The sequence below is a fragment of the Dipodomys ordii genome, unplaced genomic scaffold, assembly GCF_000151885.1.
Source record: "Dipodomys ordii isolate 6190 unplaced genomic scaffold, Dord_2.0 Scaffold70, whole genome shotgun sequence".
NCBI classification, from domain to species: Eukaryota; Metazoa; Chordata; class Mammalia; order Rodentia; family Heteromyidae; genus Dipodomys; species Dipodomys ordii.
This window is the reverse complement of record NW_012267286.1, coordinates 8,717,850-8,735,498: the sequence shown is the minus strand read 5'-3', so window position 1 is coordinate 8,735,498 and position 17,649 is coordinate 8,717,850. Positions and strand designations below refer to the sequence as shown.

General features: G+C 38.6%; 1 protein-coding gene and 1 pseudogene across 1 annotated transcript in view; one reads left to right on the top strand and one right to left on the bottom strand.

Annotated features, from left to right (window-relative positions):
- The first annotated feature begins 1,801 nt into the window (after nucleotides 1-1,801).
- The window catches only part of Arhgef38 (Rho guanine nucleotide exchange factor (GEF) 38), an 87,961-nt gene continuing 72,113 nt past the window's right edge, over nucleotides 1,802-17,649 (top strand). Inside the window, exon 1 of the mRNA XM_013023727.1 lies at nucleotides 1,802-2,004. Within this exon, the coding sequence (XP_012879181.1) occupies nucleotides 1,809-2,004 (196 nt within the window). The 5' untranslated portion in view covers nucleotides 1,802-1,808. The remainder of the gene's footprint in view (nucleotides 2,005-17,649) is intronic.
- LOC105991139 lies at nucleotides 15,323-16,154 on the bottom strand (annotated as a pseudogene).

Genomic DNA, 17,649 nt, shown 5'->3' with positions numbered 1-17,649 from the left:
TGACTAATTTCTGTTGTGGTCTTATATTAAATGATATGATTCTGCTAGTTAACAAGTAAACGTACATATGTAATATTAGAAAGCAATTAGACATTTTAGCATAAACAAAACAATCTTATTTTGTGTCTTTGTGGTGAGTATTGCTTTTAAAGGCACCAGTGGTTCACTCCTGTAATCATTGCTTCTCAGGAGGCTGAGATCTGAGGATTGTAGTTCAAAGCCAGCCCAGGCAGGACAGTCCATGAGACTCTTATTTCCAATTGATCACAGAAAAATCCAGAAGTGGCTCTGTGGCTCAAGTAGTAGAGTGCTAGCCTTGAACAAGAAGAGACCAGGGACAATGTCCAGGTCCAGGTCCAGAGTTTAAGCTCTAGGACCAGAAAAAATAGTATTTATTAAATGTATCTGGGAGGGCTTGTTTGAATAAGATATCAATTATATTAAGTAGTTATTCAACATGCCAAGTTATATATAGATGTCTTTATAGTGGCTAGCTATTTATCATTAATCTTTTTAGGTAATTATGTAAATTTAATTTCACCTACACATCCTGAGCTGGGGAAATGTTTTTTTGTCTCTTACTTCTTCGTTTGTAAATCTCACTCTAAAAAGAGTTAAGCTAGATTCAAAATGGACAGTACAAAGGTGAATTTGGACCAGTCCTTTTACAACAGAAGAGAATCTATTTTCCTCCTTAAAGTTTCTCTCTTCCTTAACGAGGGCTTAAAAAGCACTCTGTACATTCCCAGAGCTGCTGAACATTTCTCCCTGGAGAATCCCAGTAAACACAAGGAAAAACAACTTCAAAAAATTAATAAAACACTCACTATTTGCTTTTCTCCCTTCAGTCACCCAGCCCTTCACCTGCCTCAATTTCAACCACTTTTCCTCCCCTTTCCCAAAGTGAGCTGCCCTTTTCTGGCAAGATATCTGCAAAGGGCACAGGGGAAAGATCTAAGAAAAATCAGACACTGACTCAGCCTCTGAGTTCTTTTCCTGGGACCTGAGATACAGAAAGAGCTAGACACAGAAGGCCTCCTTTGGGACCATAAAAGGAGTGATTGCAAAGAAGAGCATGTGAGGACTAAGATACTGAAAAGATTCTAGAACTCTCTGGGCCTTGCCCTCTGCTTCTTGCACCTGTTCCCAGATCACTCTTAAATGTCAGTATTTATTTTCTCAGGAATGCCAACCAGGGTGTGGCCCATGTATTTTTAGTAAATAAATGAAATGCTCAGGGTTGAAAAGCAGCAGCATTACATGGACTGAAAGGTCCGTGTCAAAACATTGGAACGATTCTAAACTCATTACTGTGCTAACACAAATTCTCATAGTCCCACACTGACTCTGGGGGGCCACACACATGCACCTTTTCTGCCTCCAGGCAACAGACCACAACAGTGTCCCCAGAGAGCGCACCTGTACACACCCTTAGGCATGCATTCAACCTATGAGCTGCAGGTTAGACTATGTGTCCTTCTTCCTCCTTGCTCACCCCCCACCCCCAGCCCCACACAATGGGACTCTTGTTTGCTTCAGTAGCATGTGACACCACGGTCCCTGCTTTGCCTAACTCTGGGCTGTAAGTCTCTCAGGTAACAGGTGGCAGCTTCCCTGTTGGATTCTAGGTAGAAAAAAAATCATGACCTCATAGGGGTGGAGCTCTGGGACTCCACAGAGGTGGCTGTGGCAGCCAGGTGAGCTTGCAGTAAAGCTGTTTAGTTAGAAGGGGAGCAGTTCAAGTGCACCCAGAGGCACCTTAGCAATCAGCATTACCAGCACATCTCTGAAGCTTGTCATTGCCTTACATGGAGCCCAAAGAAGCCACTGGGAAAGAAAATGTGGGCTTCAAGAAGAAAAATCTGACCTTCTTGAGGTCCAGACTGTATATGCTGGAGAGAAGGAAGACTGACACTGTGGTGGAGAGCGGTGTCTCTGGGGACCACTCTGGTACTTTGAGGAGAAGCCAGTCTGACAGGACCGAATACAACCAGAAATTACAAGGTAACCAAAGAAAAATCAATTGGCCCCAATTGCTGCACTCCCAGCTTCAATTTTAGTCTCCCCTATCTGCAAAGAAAACACTTAAGGCAGAGGAGAAAAATCAAATATGACTCCCTCTTCCCTTGGAATAAGAAAACAAAGTTAAATATGATTCATAAGTAACAAGGAAAAAATTTACTATGTGGATCAATTGTCAGAGGCAACTCTGAAGATTTCTTCATATTATTAGCTTTTCTCTACTGAGGCTAATATTTTTTCCTTCTACCTTCCTCTTTCTTTTCCCATCCCCACCCAACTTAAAAAGTAGGAAGCACTAGATAGCAAATGATGTAGAAATGGTCATATATAAACAGATGCAAAATGTCACACCATAAGTTCTATGTAGGTAATTGTACCGAGTTGTGATTGTAGTTATCGTAAATGGGGATATATTCGTGTTTGTGATGAATAAATGATGGCATATGAGTGAGATAGTATAAGAGAATTTGCTGAAAGTCATTTAGATGATCAGACCCTTAGAGTGAATTCAATCAACACCCAAATATGGGAAGAGATGTTTAGCATGTATATGTTGAAAGGATTTTGAGGAGGTAACTTCAATTTCTTTTGTGATAGCTGTGAGATAATTAAGCACAGCTACTAAAACATATCCTCTGTCTCAGGCTCTGGATTTCTCTTTTTCCAATGACCCTTCCTCCTAAAGTTCATTTGCTGTGGTAAAACTCATCGTAATGTTGACAACATCAGCACCACCCATGTAATCCTCTGCATCCAGCCTCTCCTTTTGAACTCAATGTGTGTTGAACCCCCCTCATCCCACCAAGAGCTTTCTACCGGGATTTAAACCCTAATGAGATTAGAAAAACCAGTGGGACATGCTTGTACTCAGTAGATCACTTTGCTGAAAAATCAGTTTAAACTTGGCTATGCAACTTAATTACGAGAGATAAATGCATTTAAATTAAATCTCTAAAAATTATAACTAGTAGATAATTTTTTTAAAAAAAGGATCTGTTGTTCAGCATTAAATTGCAGTTAGTCTTATACGAAAAGATTTTGTTTTTAATGAGGAAGAATGATATTTGATTTCTGAATTTAATTTCTGTCAGGACAATATTGGAAAGAATGCAGAATTTTAAATCACACACATTTGCTTTGCAATTTTGACTTTTTAGCCTACCACCAACTCAAGACTTTGAGCAAATTCCCTAAACTTTCTGAGCCCCAATATCCCTATCTGTAAACATGAAACTGATGATGCCATATAATGTTGCTGGAAGAATAAAAGTAGATAAACACCTGAAATATCTAGTGTATTGGCTTGTTATATGTTCAGTAAATAGTAGCAACTTTCAGTGTTAGAACTAAGGCATACCATAATAATAGAAGAATGTGTGCCCTGAATAACTTATCTTTACATACTCTGTACATCTTGTTTCTGTTTTGATAAACTACCTACAGAAATTCAATAGGGGTCCACTGATTTATTCCAATGACATGTTTATTTTGCTAATTCAATATCCTTTTGGTTCAGTTACCATTAGAAACTGAACATAGGAAATAATTTTTGCAACTCAGGAAGTTTTGTTCCTCTTCCTAAGCTTACCTTAAAAAATTTTGTCTATGGCTACACTACAGCAGGTAGCGTTGGTTACTTTGCAAAAGTATATATTTCCATTTGACTTATGGATATCTTATCTTCTGCTGAGTTCTGCTATTGAGAGTTGAAGGAAGACTCAGGAATTTACCCATGTTCCTAGAAACATTTGTGCTTGCAAGAAATAGCCAGAGAGTGTAATAGCTGTAAATTTAGCTGGCCTCCTGATAAGTAATGTTTTGTAGTTGTAACTCAGTAAAATCTAAGTGTGAGATCTAATTCCTAAGAGAGTTTTAAGACTAACTACTACAGATACTTTGGTAACAATAAAGGCATTTTTCTGATGAATGTTCAAAACAGTCAGTTCTCTGGGCTTGCTATGCGGCCTCCATAAGGACCACTATCATGTCAAAGACCTATGTCATCTTCAAAACAAATAAATGCAATCAAGTGGCATGATAGAAATAGAGGCAGTATCAGCAGTTCCACAGGAAGATTGGGTGGAGAAAGCAGTTAGGTCTTTAACAGATGATAAGTTGTGTATGGCTAGAAGGTACAGACTGGAAGGAAAAGACGTTTTAACTTCACTGTACTTAGTCTGAAATTATTTGTTCCCTTATTTTGCCTATATTAACTCTCATCTCTCTTACTGTTTGCATATATTATGAAAAAAGACTGTCTTGTTAACTGCTCCTTTTTGTGCATGTTTAGTAAGACTCAGTAACTCTGTGTGTGTGTGTGTGTGTGTGTGTGTGTGTGTGTGAGTGTGCTAGTACTGGGACTTGAACTCAAAGCTTCATACTCTCACTTAGCTTGCTTGCTCACATCTGACACTCTACCATTTGAACCATGCCTCTAGTCCTCTAGTCCAGCTTTTTCCTGGTTAGCTGGACACAGGTCTCCACTAATAAATGTGTTCTTCACTAGAAAATTAAACATAGTATTGCCCATATAATAACTGAATCTGACAAGTCTTTTTCATCACAGATGGCATTCCAGGGCGCACAATGGCTATTCCTCAGTTCACTCCCTTTCTTCCATTTACTGCAAGGACCTACATCATTCTAGTTTCCAAGCTAGCTGAGTGTCTATCACCTTTCTACTGGGGCCAGAGATTATCTAAGTAAGGAAGTTGTAGAAACTGGAGAAGGATTTTGTATATGATTAGGCATGTAAATTCTTCAATTCAAATGTGCACAGCTTATATAAAAGTGTTTATTTATTTATTTTTTAGATCCGGTTGTGGGGCCTGAACTCTGGGCCTGGGCGCTGTCCCTCAGCTCTTCAGCTCAAGGCTAGCACTCTACCACTTGAGCCACAGCGCCACTTCCAGCTTTTTTCTTTTTGCTTATGTGGTGCTGAGGAATCGAACCCAGGGCCTCAGGCATGCAAGGCAAGCACTCTACCACTGAGCCACCTTCCCAGCCCAGCTTATATAAAAGTGTAAACAGATATAGACACCTAGCTATACAATATAGATATAATATAGGTAGGTGTACACAATATATAACTATACTTTTTATAAAAACTTTTCTCAAAACCGTATGTGTTAGATAGTATGGATATGGTGGTTTACCTCTCCATCTGGGCACTATGATCTGAATGTTTGTCTTTCCCAACAAAATTTTCAGTTGAAACTTAATTTCCAGTGTGATGGTATTTAGAAGTATAACCTTTGGGAGGTAATGAGGTCCTGAGAGTCAAGCCCTCATGAAGAGAATTGGTGTCTTTATAAGAAAATATTAAAAAAAAATCTTATCTGCTATGTGTTCTATGGATAAGAACATCCGCAAACCAGGAACTAAATCTGACAGGAACCTCATCCTGGGTTTCCCAGGGTGGTTTAAGGCACAGAAACTATGATATATTTTCATGGTAACATCCTTGGTCAAGATAATGGGTCAGTTACTTTGATTCTCTATGGGCATACTAAGTCATTTTTTTTTACTCATTTTAATATATATGTGCTAATCAATCACCAAGAGCAAGAATGAAAGTGCATGGGTAAAGTTAAAAAACAAGTTAAAAAAATACCATTTAAAAGCCAACTGCAGGTAGTTCATGCCTGTAATCCTTACTACTCAAGTGATTGAGATCTAGAGGATCAAAGTTTAAAGCCTAACCCAGGCAGAAAAATTTAATATACTCCATCTCCAAAATATCAGCAAAAGGGAGCTGGGCATTGGTGGCTCACACCTGTAATCTTACCTACTTGGGAGCAGAGTTCTGAGGATTGCAGTTCAAAGCCAGCCCTCTCAGGAAAGACTCTTATCTCCAATTAATCACAGAAAATACCAGATGTGGCACTGTGGCCCATGTGTAGAGTGCTAGCCTTGAGAAAAAAGGAACACAGGGACAGTGAGTGCCCAAACCCAAAGTTCAAGCCCCAGGACTGGCAAAAACAAATAAAAAGAAGCAAACTAACAAAAACAAGAACAAAATGCAGGACTGCATATGCCAGTCAAGTGGCAGACCAGCAACACAGCAACCAAGCCAAGCAAGTATGAGGCCCTGAGTTCATTCTCCAGTCTAACAAACAAACAAAAAAAAACAATCTTCAGGCAATATCATAAATGTAGTGCCTATTATTTTCCTTTTACAAAGTTCATTTCACCTTTATTGAGAAAGAATTGATTGGTTATCTTATGAAATCTTAAAGGTCTCCCCCCCAAATTGGGATGATTACAAATTACCTGAAGGTATGAACGTTACACAGAATCACATATTGTGCAATATGAGACCAAATCACTCCACTAACAAGTTAAACGAGAACCAGAGGAGACCATACCATTTATAATGTTTTTTTTAAAAAAAATAACAGAATAAGGACAATCTAATATGAGTTAACAATACTGGAAGATGTGATGGTTTTTGCTCAAGCCCTAATGCAGAGCAGAATAAAACCATTTGTTCAACTCTCTATGCACTGCCAAGCCTTTTTCATAGCTGCCTGTTATTTGAGTATTGAGTAGTCCGTTCCTTTTACCTGCCTCCAAACACTATTTAGTAAATGCGAATTACCTGAGCCAGTAATGTGACACCTGTACAAATAGATGTGTGTCATGATTTGAAGGGCAAACCTTTATGAAAGTCAAAGCATTTTAAGTAGGCTCTGGCTCACTCATGCATAAAAACCAAAGAGAAGCAAGATATGTTAATTTCCTTCTTTTTAAGTAATAAAGGTAACTTGCAGTCTTCAAGAGAATCATTTGTGTTAAAATGTGAGTCAGCGAAATAAAGAAATTTTTAGCTATTCTACTATGACCACATTGTAATTGACAAAATTACTCCTCCTGTGTTTGATGTGATTTTAGATGTGACTTTCTTGAAAGTGGCAGATATAAATTCAAATTGTGCTTTTTAAAAAATGTTCACAAGATAAATAAAAAGTCCACAACATAAAATGAGAATTCAGGAGAGAAGTCAGGATGAAAGAAAAGGAAAGAAGGCTAGCAGAAAAGAGAGAGCAGGCATGTGCCAGGCATAACTAGAAATGTCTTTTAAAATAAATGTTGGGGGAAAGTCAGGTAAGAGAAAAGCACTCAAAGCACATTCTTCTTTGTTTCTGTTGATACAGGAAATAAAAAAATGCCTCCATTTATGGAACTGTTTTCCATGATGGTCATAATCATAGTGACTTCTGTACTTTTGTGGGTTTTGATTTTCTGGTGAGAACGGAATTACCACAAGAATTGCTTAACTGTATGTAATATCAGACTTAGTGGCCTTTAGATGGTTCCTCTGAAATCTTTTCCTAAGGAGTTGAGGAGTCCTTGAGATCAAGGTCACTTCCTGCTTGGGCCTCCTAGCCCTACTTCTAGATTATATCAGGTACTTAGAATTTTCTGTTTCACAGATCTCAAAACTGGCTCAAGGCCTGCTTGGAACTGTTCCCAATCTGTTCTCCTAGGACAGACAGTAGCTACAGCTGTGTGTATTTTTAGGCCTAAGAGGCAATTGGTTATTGGGTGTTTCTGAAGCTGGGTCTTACTAGATGTTCACCATGCATACAAAGCTCCCTTTGGGTTGATAGAAGAAAGAGTAAGATTCCACCCCTCAACGCTGGACAGAGTGGAGTGTACTTCATGGCCCTGGCTGAGTTTTGTCATGAAACGCTCAGGGATCTGAGAACTCTAAACTAGAGCTTACCTTCCAGATTGTTATGAATACAGATGAGTCAAGACATAAGGGTATATCACGTTTTATTTAGCCGTTTAAATAGGTAAGCATAGCTTGTACTTGTAGCATTGCTCAGGTCCCACTGAAAGGCAGCAATGGTTAGTTTGGGGTTATTGGTGTTCAGCCCCTCCTACTAGATCCAAAGGGAAATTGGCCCTTTTTGGGGTTGCTGGCATGGCTCAGTTGGTAGAGTACCAGCTATTGGGCAAAAGGATCGGGTACAAAATTAGAGTCCCAGTCTCAGACCTAAAAAAGAAAATCCAAAATAAAGGGGAAGGAGGAGAGAATTAATGTTATCTCATTTCAGGGACTGGACTAGCCAGGGACTTCATGTATAGCTACTGAATTTCAACACCTTTTCAGTCCAGGTTTTACAGTTGAAAAAAACAAGTGGTAGAACTTGGATTTGGACTCCAATTTTAAACCTTTGTAAAACAGAATGCATCTAATTAAGTGTTTCAGTGGGCATTTTATAAGTATGGTTTACTAATATGAATTTGGTAATAGCTCTACAGGTTTTGCTATATGATGACATTCCATTACTGTGGAAAAGGTTTTCACTTTGAAATACCCAATCTTTCAAATTGTTATGAATGTGTTGTGGATCAATAAATTCTTTTTGGTTATTAGGTTGCAAAATTAATTTATTTGCCCTATAATAATAGCTTAATGATCTTTATTTCCATTTCACTGAGTATCTTGACGGTCTTCTTCACTTTTATACCTGTGTCATCTATTTGTATCTCAATACAATTATATATAGAGAAACATATATAGTTGTCTCTCTACATGTATATATAAATTGAAAACGTACTGCAGACATGGGAAGGCATACTACAGTTACCAATGGAAAGAATAGAGTTATATACTGAAAACAAGAAGCTCTTTTTATGGGTGGACAATATTTCAATAGAATTATACGAAAGTCAGCTGTAATTGTGAGTTGTAACTTAAAGGTATCAGGGTAACATAACATTGTAATTAAAAGCCTTTGTTCAAAGGTATTGTAATTTCTTAAATCAGAGAAGAAATGTCTACTCCAGGATGCTCGCACTTAGGCAGCTTGATAAAGAATGGAAACTTATCAAGCTGGCATCCAGCTGTTACCTACGGAAGAAAACAGAAAGATCATGCCATCTCGCTGCAGGTCTAAGTATTTGAGTCACAGTAGCTCCTCACAGAAATGGTTTTTCCTGAATGCTTCGTAATGATAGGTCTCTAATGCCACAACAAAAAGTGATCGCCGATTTCTGATTCTGTGTTTGTTGTGGAATGGTTGATGAAGATATTGTATATCTCTCTGTATGCCAAAAAGATTTTATCCAAGGAAATACTCTGATTCCTCTTAGGAATTAGAACATGTTTCCTACCTAGATAAAAATAAACAATTTACTATACTTAACAATCAAGAGTTTATACTTAAATTTGTACCCACTTCCTGACCTTTGTATTAGTTCTTTTCTCTGCTTAAAAGTTTCTTCTAAATTGTGTGTGTGTGTGTGTGTGTGTGTGTGTGTGTGTGTGTGTAGCCTGGGGGCTTGAACGGGGGTCCTGAGCATTGTCCCTCAGCTTTTTGCTCAAGGTTAGCACTCTACCATTGAGCTACAGCTCCAATTCTGGATTTTGTCTCTTCTTTTTTTTTCTTTTGGTAGTTAATTGGAGATAAGAGTCATACAGAGTTTCCTGTCCAGGCTGGATTCAAACTGTAATCGTCAGCTCTCAGCTTCCTGAGCTAAGATTACGGGTGTGAACCACCAATGCCAGACTCTAATTTGTCTTTGAATGAAACAATCAGCTTTGACTGAGTGTCTATTTTACCCCTACTTTAATGATGAGTTCATGCCAATTTTATTTCCAAAATTCCTCTTAATTTGTCTAGTTCTCTTCATCCTGTTGGTAACTAGTTTAACAACCTTCTCTTTGCATGACTAAAAAAGTAAAAGAAGTTGACATTAGCCCTATGACTATGACCAAAATCAAGACTACCTTCTCTGCACAATTCTGCTCAAAATCCACCTTCTTGGTGAGACCTCTGACCACCCCTGCTTCATTTATGTCACAGTGCCTTAGGACTATTGAGTGTGTCATACATTTTTTCATTCATTGTCTTATTGTATCTCTTTCATCACTAAAAGACATTTTATTGTTGTATTGCTAATCCCAGGACACCATTTCTCAACTTGAGCATGACTTATATTTTGGCTAGATAATTCTCTGTCATCCTGTGCCTTTTAGGGAATTAGCAGAATATCTGTTCTTTCTCTATCCACTAGCTGCTAATAGTCCTTCCTCCCACCACTTAGTGATAACCATCAAGAATGATTCTAAGCATGATACCAGTGGCTCCTGCCTGCAATCCTAGCTACTCATGAGCCTGAGATCTGAGGATTACCGTTCAAAGCTAGCCTGGGCAGGAAAGTCTGGAGGACTCTTATCTCCAAATAACTACTAAAAAGCTCAAAGTGGAGCTATGGCTAGCCTTGAGCAAAACATGCCCAGAGACAGAGCCCAGGACAGCACATACACAGAAAAGTGAACATTTCCAAATACTGCCTGAAAAGAGAGGTAAAACTATGGATTTAAGAACCACTGACTAAGTGGCGCTGTAGCTCAAGTGGTAGAGCGCTCGCCTTGAGTTGAAGAGCTGAGGGACAACGCCCAGGCCCAGAGTTCAAGCCCCACGACTGACAAAAAAAAAAAAAACTATAAAGAACCACTGACTGCCACAGTGAGGACCCAAAAATATTCGTTGCATAATGAGCAAAGGGCTATAATGAGTATGTCTCATCTAGCTAAAGTTCCTCATTCTCAGCAATGGGACAATTTACAACAAAAATAAAATCAAGTAACTGGGAAGGTTTCCCATGTTAATTTCCCATTCTATTCAGGGCTTAGAATCTGTCTTTTTTCCCCCACTCATCTTCTCCAGCTAAGGACTGTGAATAAAGACATTTCCAGAAAATAGCCATTTAGTTAACTCCTAATTGTTCTTCCTGTACTATGCTGATCACTGCTGGGAGCCTGTAAATTCAAACCAAATGCCACTTAAGTATTTCTCAAGCCAGGTAAGCTTTGTTGAATTCCTTTTTTGAAATCCACTTCTCTAGTTTCAGCAGCAATTAACAGTCAGAGAAAATAAATCACATACCTTTCAAATGAGGATAAAACATTCCCTTACCCCAGTGTTTGAGCCCTTCAAATCCTGAGCAGTGGAGGCTCTGCTCCTTCCACATTCTCACTTAATACCTCACTGGCTTTTCTCCAAAACCTGCCTGACATGTAATTATTTTCAACCTATTTCACAGAAGGCCTGCTCCATTCATCTTTCTGTGGGTCACATTTCCATTGAAATTGATACAAAAAAAAAAGATTTTACTGTGTGAAACGTGTCAGTAGGGTTCAATACATTGCGAAGCCAAGGTTTCGTGGGGAGAGAGGGAGGTTTCTAGGGGGGGTAGCTATGAAATATAGCATGGAATGAAAGAACATTTATAATATATCTGAGTGGTGGGTGACCATCTGACTGGAATCAAATTCTAGATTGAATTATGAGTAGGTGTTTGCCCTGTATGCATAGAAGTAGGGCCTGACTGAGACAAGGCAGGGTCCATTCAATGCCCTCAATTTCAGGCTGCTACTTAAGAGACTTACTCTCTCTAGAAATTACTTTTACTCTATATAAAAGATAGCACTGGTTAAGTCTCATCACCTTTTCTCCTCAGTCTTTCCCAGTGGTCTCCATTAGTTTGCATGACACCATGACCCAGTTAACCAACTCAGAAATCGGAGAATCACTGACTTCCCTTGTCCTTCATGCCTTACTTCTTTATCTCCTTAGCAGCTGTCCAAGTAAATGGCTACTTCTACCTTCATCCTTGCTCTTTGCTTCCCATCCTGAATATGGTCCCACAGATGCCAAAGTGATCTTGTTAAGAGAATCTGATCATATCAGTTTTCATATTTAAAAAAATGTGTCATTTACTTACCAGTATAATGACTTGAATATGCATGCAGTAGTCCCTCCAAAGACTTAGACCCCTTCCAGCAGAGCCAATCATTGATTGGGAGGTGATGGGATCAAGAGGACTCTGACCTCCCTGACATCCCCAATGGATTAATCCATTGATAGCTCAATAATTTGACAGCATTTAAAAAAGATAGTGGTAAGCGGATGGAATTGTCATTGAGGTCTTTGAGAGATCTCTTGTCCCTGGCTCCCTTCCATCTTTCTCTGTCTGCATTGCAGCTGCCATGAGATGAGCAGCACTGCCCCATCGCTGCCTTCAATTACAATGCTTAGCCTCGCCATAGGCTCAGAAACAATGGACTTGGTGGATCGCAGACTTAAACCTCCAAAACCCTTATCTCATGTAAGCCAGGTATTTTGTCACAGTGACAAAAACCTTACTAATACATCCATTGTCCTTAAAAAGCTCAGGTTGCTTAATGAGGCCTTTGAAATCTGTGTCTTAAAAGGTTCCCTCCACTCATCATCTTTTCTCATCCTCTAATGCTTTGACGTCCCGCACACCAAGGCTGTTTTCCATATCTTGTTTTGGAGCCAAAACTTTATAATGTGTTTCTCCCTCTGATGTGCCACTCCTGTTGCTGGTAAGTCCCTTCTCTCTTCACTTCTTGATAGCTCTTCCAGATGTTACTTCTGTCACAACTTTGGTGGGCATGATCACGAAGCTGGACTGTGCTTCTGAGAGCACTTACAGCGTATTTTAATTATGTCTGTACACAAGTTTTAAAATATTGATGGATAGTTTAAATTGCAAAATGATTGGTTTACAGACTTTTTCTAGACTAATTCTCTACTCAATCACTTATAATAGTCTTATTGAATGCCTAATAAAGGAGCAGCATTTCGGCAATTTGATTTATCAAATTATTTTAAAACATTAAAGCAATTTTCACAGAAACACATGCATATTCTTTTGTTCCTATTCCCTCAATTTAGGTGAGTTTAGTTAAATTAGCATAATTACAATACAGAGTTCAGTTGATATTTTGCTATTTAACATAACTACTGGATTATATCCTTCTGACACTAAAGATATTGTTGTCTTCACTATGACATGGAGAGACAATGCAGTATCTATTCAAATCTAATAGGTAATTTAAAAATGTTATGAAGGTAGATATAATTTAACTTCAAAAACTAGAGAATTGGCAAAATTTACTAAAATTCTTGTATTTATTGATTCTTACTTAGTAATGAACATGTTTGTGGCAGCAACAACATTATGAATGACTTCGAGACCTTCTCTTTCACGCTTGCTTCTATTATATTACACTGTTCTCCAGTTCCATGGCTGGGCAAGTTGCTTGGTAAAGGGATGTGGAATGGAGCACGTGGAACTTCTTAGTCTAATGTTGGGAGAACAGAGGTGAATGTGAGGAAGGGGTTACTAAGTGAGGTATTAAACAAAACCTTAAAGTTGGTGTAAGACATTTTAAGTTTCAGCACTTCTTTATTAAGGGATAAGTAATATTTCCATAGAACTAACTGGAACTATCAAAATAGATTTTGGATTGTCATCACTGAGAAATAATATCAGCTCAGGATCTTCATCTTAATTAGTAAGGATCCAGAATCTTTAAAAGTAATGATAAACTGTGTACTTCCGCAGGCTATAGCTATTTAGGTCACTTTCTTTTAAATTTTCTTGAGAAGTACATTTTTAGTGAATTCTTTGAAACTTATTTGCATCAGTGACTTAGCTTTGGGGTAAATGGAAGAGAATTCCATTTTTAAATTCAAGCATTATTATCCTGTGCCAAACAACATGCAAAAGCAATAACCCTATCGCACTTGAGTTCAGTCTAGTAACCGCAGAGCCCATCAAGCCATGCTCTGAACTGGCTTTGTAGCACTCTTTGATGTTTGTGTGCTTATTCCTGCCAAGAAGGGTACTTTCCTGATGGACACTCAATCTTTCCCCTTTGCCCTTGGGGCATTTCCAAGGAGGAAAAGAGAGGAGAGTCAGGCACAGCCTTTCAGAGCCAGATACAGAATAATGGCAAGTAAATCACAGTCATAAAAGCAACAAATGGCATCTTTTTTTTTATTTTTGGAGAGGTTTCTATGTGTCAGACACTGAGTAAAGTGATTTTTATTCTTTATCTCAATTCTTACAACCTCCTAGCAGCAAGGTTAAAATGTAGGTTTAGAAGCTCACAAGCTCAGGTTTGAATCTGGCCCCATCTCTTACCATGGTGAGCCCTGGGCAAATCACTGCAGCCCTGGGTTTTTCAGCTATTTTCATTCATAAGAGGAAGGAGTACACATCTGTCTTATAGTGCTTGGAGGGGAAGATCCAGCACAAGTCAAGCTCAGTATTTGGTGTGCAGTGATCATTCAAACTATGAGCTGTTATTATCATTGTTATTGCTACTTTCCTTCTCTTTCATAGGTGAGGAAGTTAGAGGTACCAAATGACTTGGCTGAGGTCACACAGAACTGAATTCTGTGTCTCACTATACACCTATCTATCACCTATCACATGATGCACTATCAGTGATGGCAATGTACAGTTTGAGGGTGGAGTAAAAGAGCCAAGATTCTGTGCTAATCACATCTGCTTTGAATCTCAGCTCTTCTGCACGATCTGGGAATCACGGGGATGTTCTACTGTTTTTCCACCTGCAAAATGAACATAATTGGGGTTATGAGGAAGATTACAGATTATGTATAAAGATTGGTGCAAAATAAATACTTGAAAATGTTGATCTTATTAGGCTTTTATAAGATTACAATGAACATAATTGTAGTAAAAATGTATGATCAACTACTTTCAAAATAAATTTTAGCATTTGCTTCTGAAAACAAAATGTGGTATATACATGCATTGGATTATTACTGTCACTTTTGTGACAGTGCTGGGGTCTGAATTCAACTCTTTTTGCTTTAGTTTTATTTTATTTTATTTTATTGAATTCTGGGCCCAAGTGCTGACTCTGAGCTCCTTTTGCTCAAAGCTCATGTTCTACCACTTGAGCTACAGCACCATTTCTGGCTTTTTTCTGCTGGTTAACTTGATATAAGAGTCTCATGGACTTTGCTGTCCTAGCTGGCTTCGAACCACAATCCTCAGATCTCAGCCCCTTGAGTAGCTAAGATTACAGTCATGAGCCACCAACACCCAACTTTTAGTTTTATTTTTCAGTTAGGGATTTGCTTTTTCCTGGAGCCAGCCATAGACCATGATCCTCCTATCTCTGCTCTTGTGTGGCTGGGATTACATGTGCATACCACCATGCCTGGAAAAAGTAAAGAGATTCTGATACATGAGATAATGCAGACCAACACTGAACACATCGTGCTGATGAGTGCTGGTGGCTCATGCCTATAATCCTAACTATTCAGAAAGCTAAGATCTGAGGATCATGGTTCAAGGCCAGTCAGAGTAGAAAAGTCCATGAGATTCTTTTTTTTATAGTTGGTAAGATTTTTATTGAGCCTTTTAGATTACAACATGAGGTAAAAGGAAAAAGTACTACTTAACCAATATTTTACACAGCTATACCAAATATTTTAGTTTTGTGGGACTTATACGGGATTGCATTTCTCAAAAATTGGTATCAAGTATAAACATGGGTTAACTCCTTGGATTTTCCAGTTGACTATTCCAACACAAGTTTCAAGGCCAAGTTTTATCACTGCTGATCTCTTCAGATCTGAAGAACTATTTTAATCGATGTCCACTAATTCCACTTCAAAAATAAGTTTTGCATTTGGTGGAATTTTGGCATCAGGCTGTCCTTTCTTCCCATAAGCCCATTCTGGTTCAATCTCCAGTCGAGCCTTTTCTCCTTTACTCATAGTCAAAAGCGCTTCATCCCATCCTCTGGTAACTTTACCTACTCCAACCTTAAAACTTAAAGTCTTGGCACTTTTCTTCTTCTTTGAACTTGTTTGAATATTAGAATCAAAAACAGTTCCATCCTGTAGTGTTCCTGTATACCAGCAGTGAACAACATCTCCTTTTTTGGGAAAGTTTGTTTTATCCCCCTTTTTTAAAAAATAAATTTTGTATATTTTGGTGGACCCTCATCCAGAGTCTCTTCAGACTTGGTTTCTTTGGGTTTATCTTCATTAAGCTTCACATTTTTTACTTGCTCAGATATTTTACGTATACTGTCAGTACCTTTGAAACTGCTTACTTTCAAAGAGATGGTTATAGGCTGTAACCAAATGGTCCTTATTAGCCGTCTTGGCTACGTTTTTAATGTTTGCTAATAATTTATGCTCTGCCAGAAACGAATCTGAACCGTTATCCTGCAGAAACTTGATAATGTCCTTCTTGGGCAGCTGCACACTGCGTAGCTGCTCCCCGGTCCACGCCCGCTGTGGCACGGCAGCCGCCATCTTCCCCCACTCGTCCGTGAGATTCTTATCTCCAATTAGCCACCAGAAAACCAGAAGTGGAGCTGTGGCTCAAAGAGGTAGAGGCCTAATCCTTGAGCAAACAGCTCAGGGATGGCACTCAGGCCCTGAGTTTGAGCCCCACAACCAACAACAACAAAGTACATTATACTAATTGAAATAAACCAGGCACAGAAAGACAAGTGTTTTAAGATGCACTGAAATGATGTACTTCAAGTAGTCAGATGCATAGAGAGAGACAAAGAGTAGAGGTAGATGTCAAGGATGGAGGAGAAGACAGCATGGGGATAGTTGTGTAAGAGACAGAGTTTCCATTTGTGAAGGGGGAACGTTTTGCAGATAGATTAGCCAATAATCAATAATGGAAATGTTGCAGGACTGCACAGTTAGAAACAGTTAACATGGTAAACTTTGTGATATATCTATCTATCTATCTATCTATCTATCTATCTATCTATCTATCTATCTATCTATCTATATATGTATTAGAAAAAAGAGAGAAAGGAGTATAACTTTATATACGAAGAAATAAAGACAATGTTAACATTGTCTAAACGATAGCCTGTCTTAGGATCAGGGCATTTTTCTTCAGCCATGTTTTTGATGTTTTATGTTGAATTCCACCTGGAGGTCATTCTAGCCTTCACACTTTGTAAGAATGAGAAGGAGCTTACAAATGTTCCTGCCTGCAACAGATGTCTCTATTTGAATTGGCACCTGAGCATTCATCAGTGTAGATGCCACTGTAATGATACTGTCACGGGAGAAGTAATATTGTTCTGACACTAGAAGAACGTTTTTATTATACACATTACCTTGAAATAACATTTTTGCCAGGAAATGTGAGGCAGCGCACACAGAATGTGATAGAAAGGATCCAGGCTGAGTACATTCATCATGTGTGCAGCCTGTGATGTATAGCCGCCACAGCCTGGGAGAAGAGGATGAAGTCAACTATGAAGGTCATCCCAGTACCCGGTGTGGAACAAAGATGAATTCCATATGCTGCTTAGTCTATTTGGACTTCAACTCTTCATTGTTAAGCCTTCCTTTCTATGTGAGTTTTATAACTCCCATAAGAATTTTTTTTTCAAAAAGAGATCTATTTTGTTTAAATTGCCTACACTCCAAACCCAACTCAAAACATTTTGAATTGCAAAACATGATTCTTCTGACATTGAAGCATTTTTCTCTCTCTTTTCAATGACTATAATCAATGTTAAATTTAGGGAAAGAATGAATATGCCCGGAAGACCTTGTATGTGTCTATTCTATTTGTCTCTGCTTCAAAGTCTCGCTACATGATTCCTACAACCTCATCACCACTTTTTAAAATATTTTTTTCATCACCATTTTTAAAGGGTAAAATATTCAACCACTGGTGCTGGGAAAACTGGGAGGCCACATGCAGAAAACTAAAAGTGGACCCCAGCTTATCACCATGCACCAACATCAACTCAAAATGGATTAAAGACCT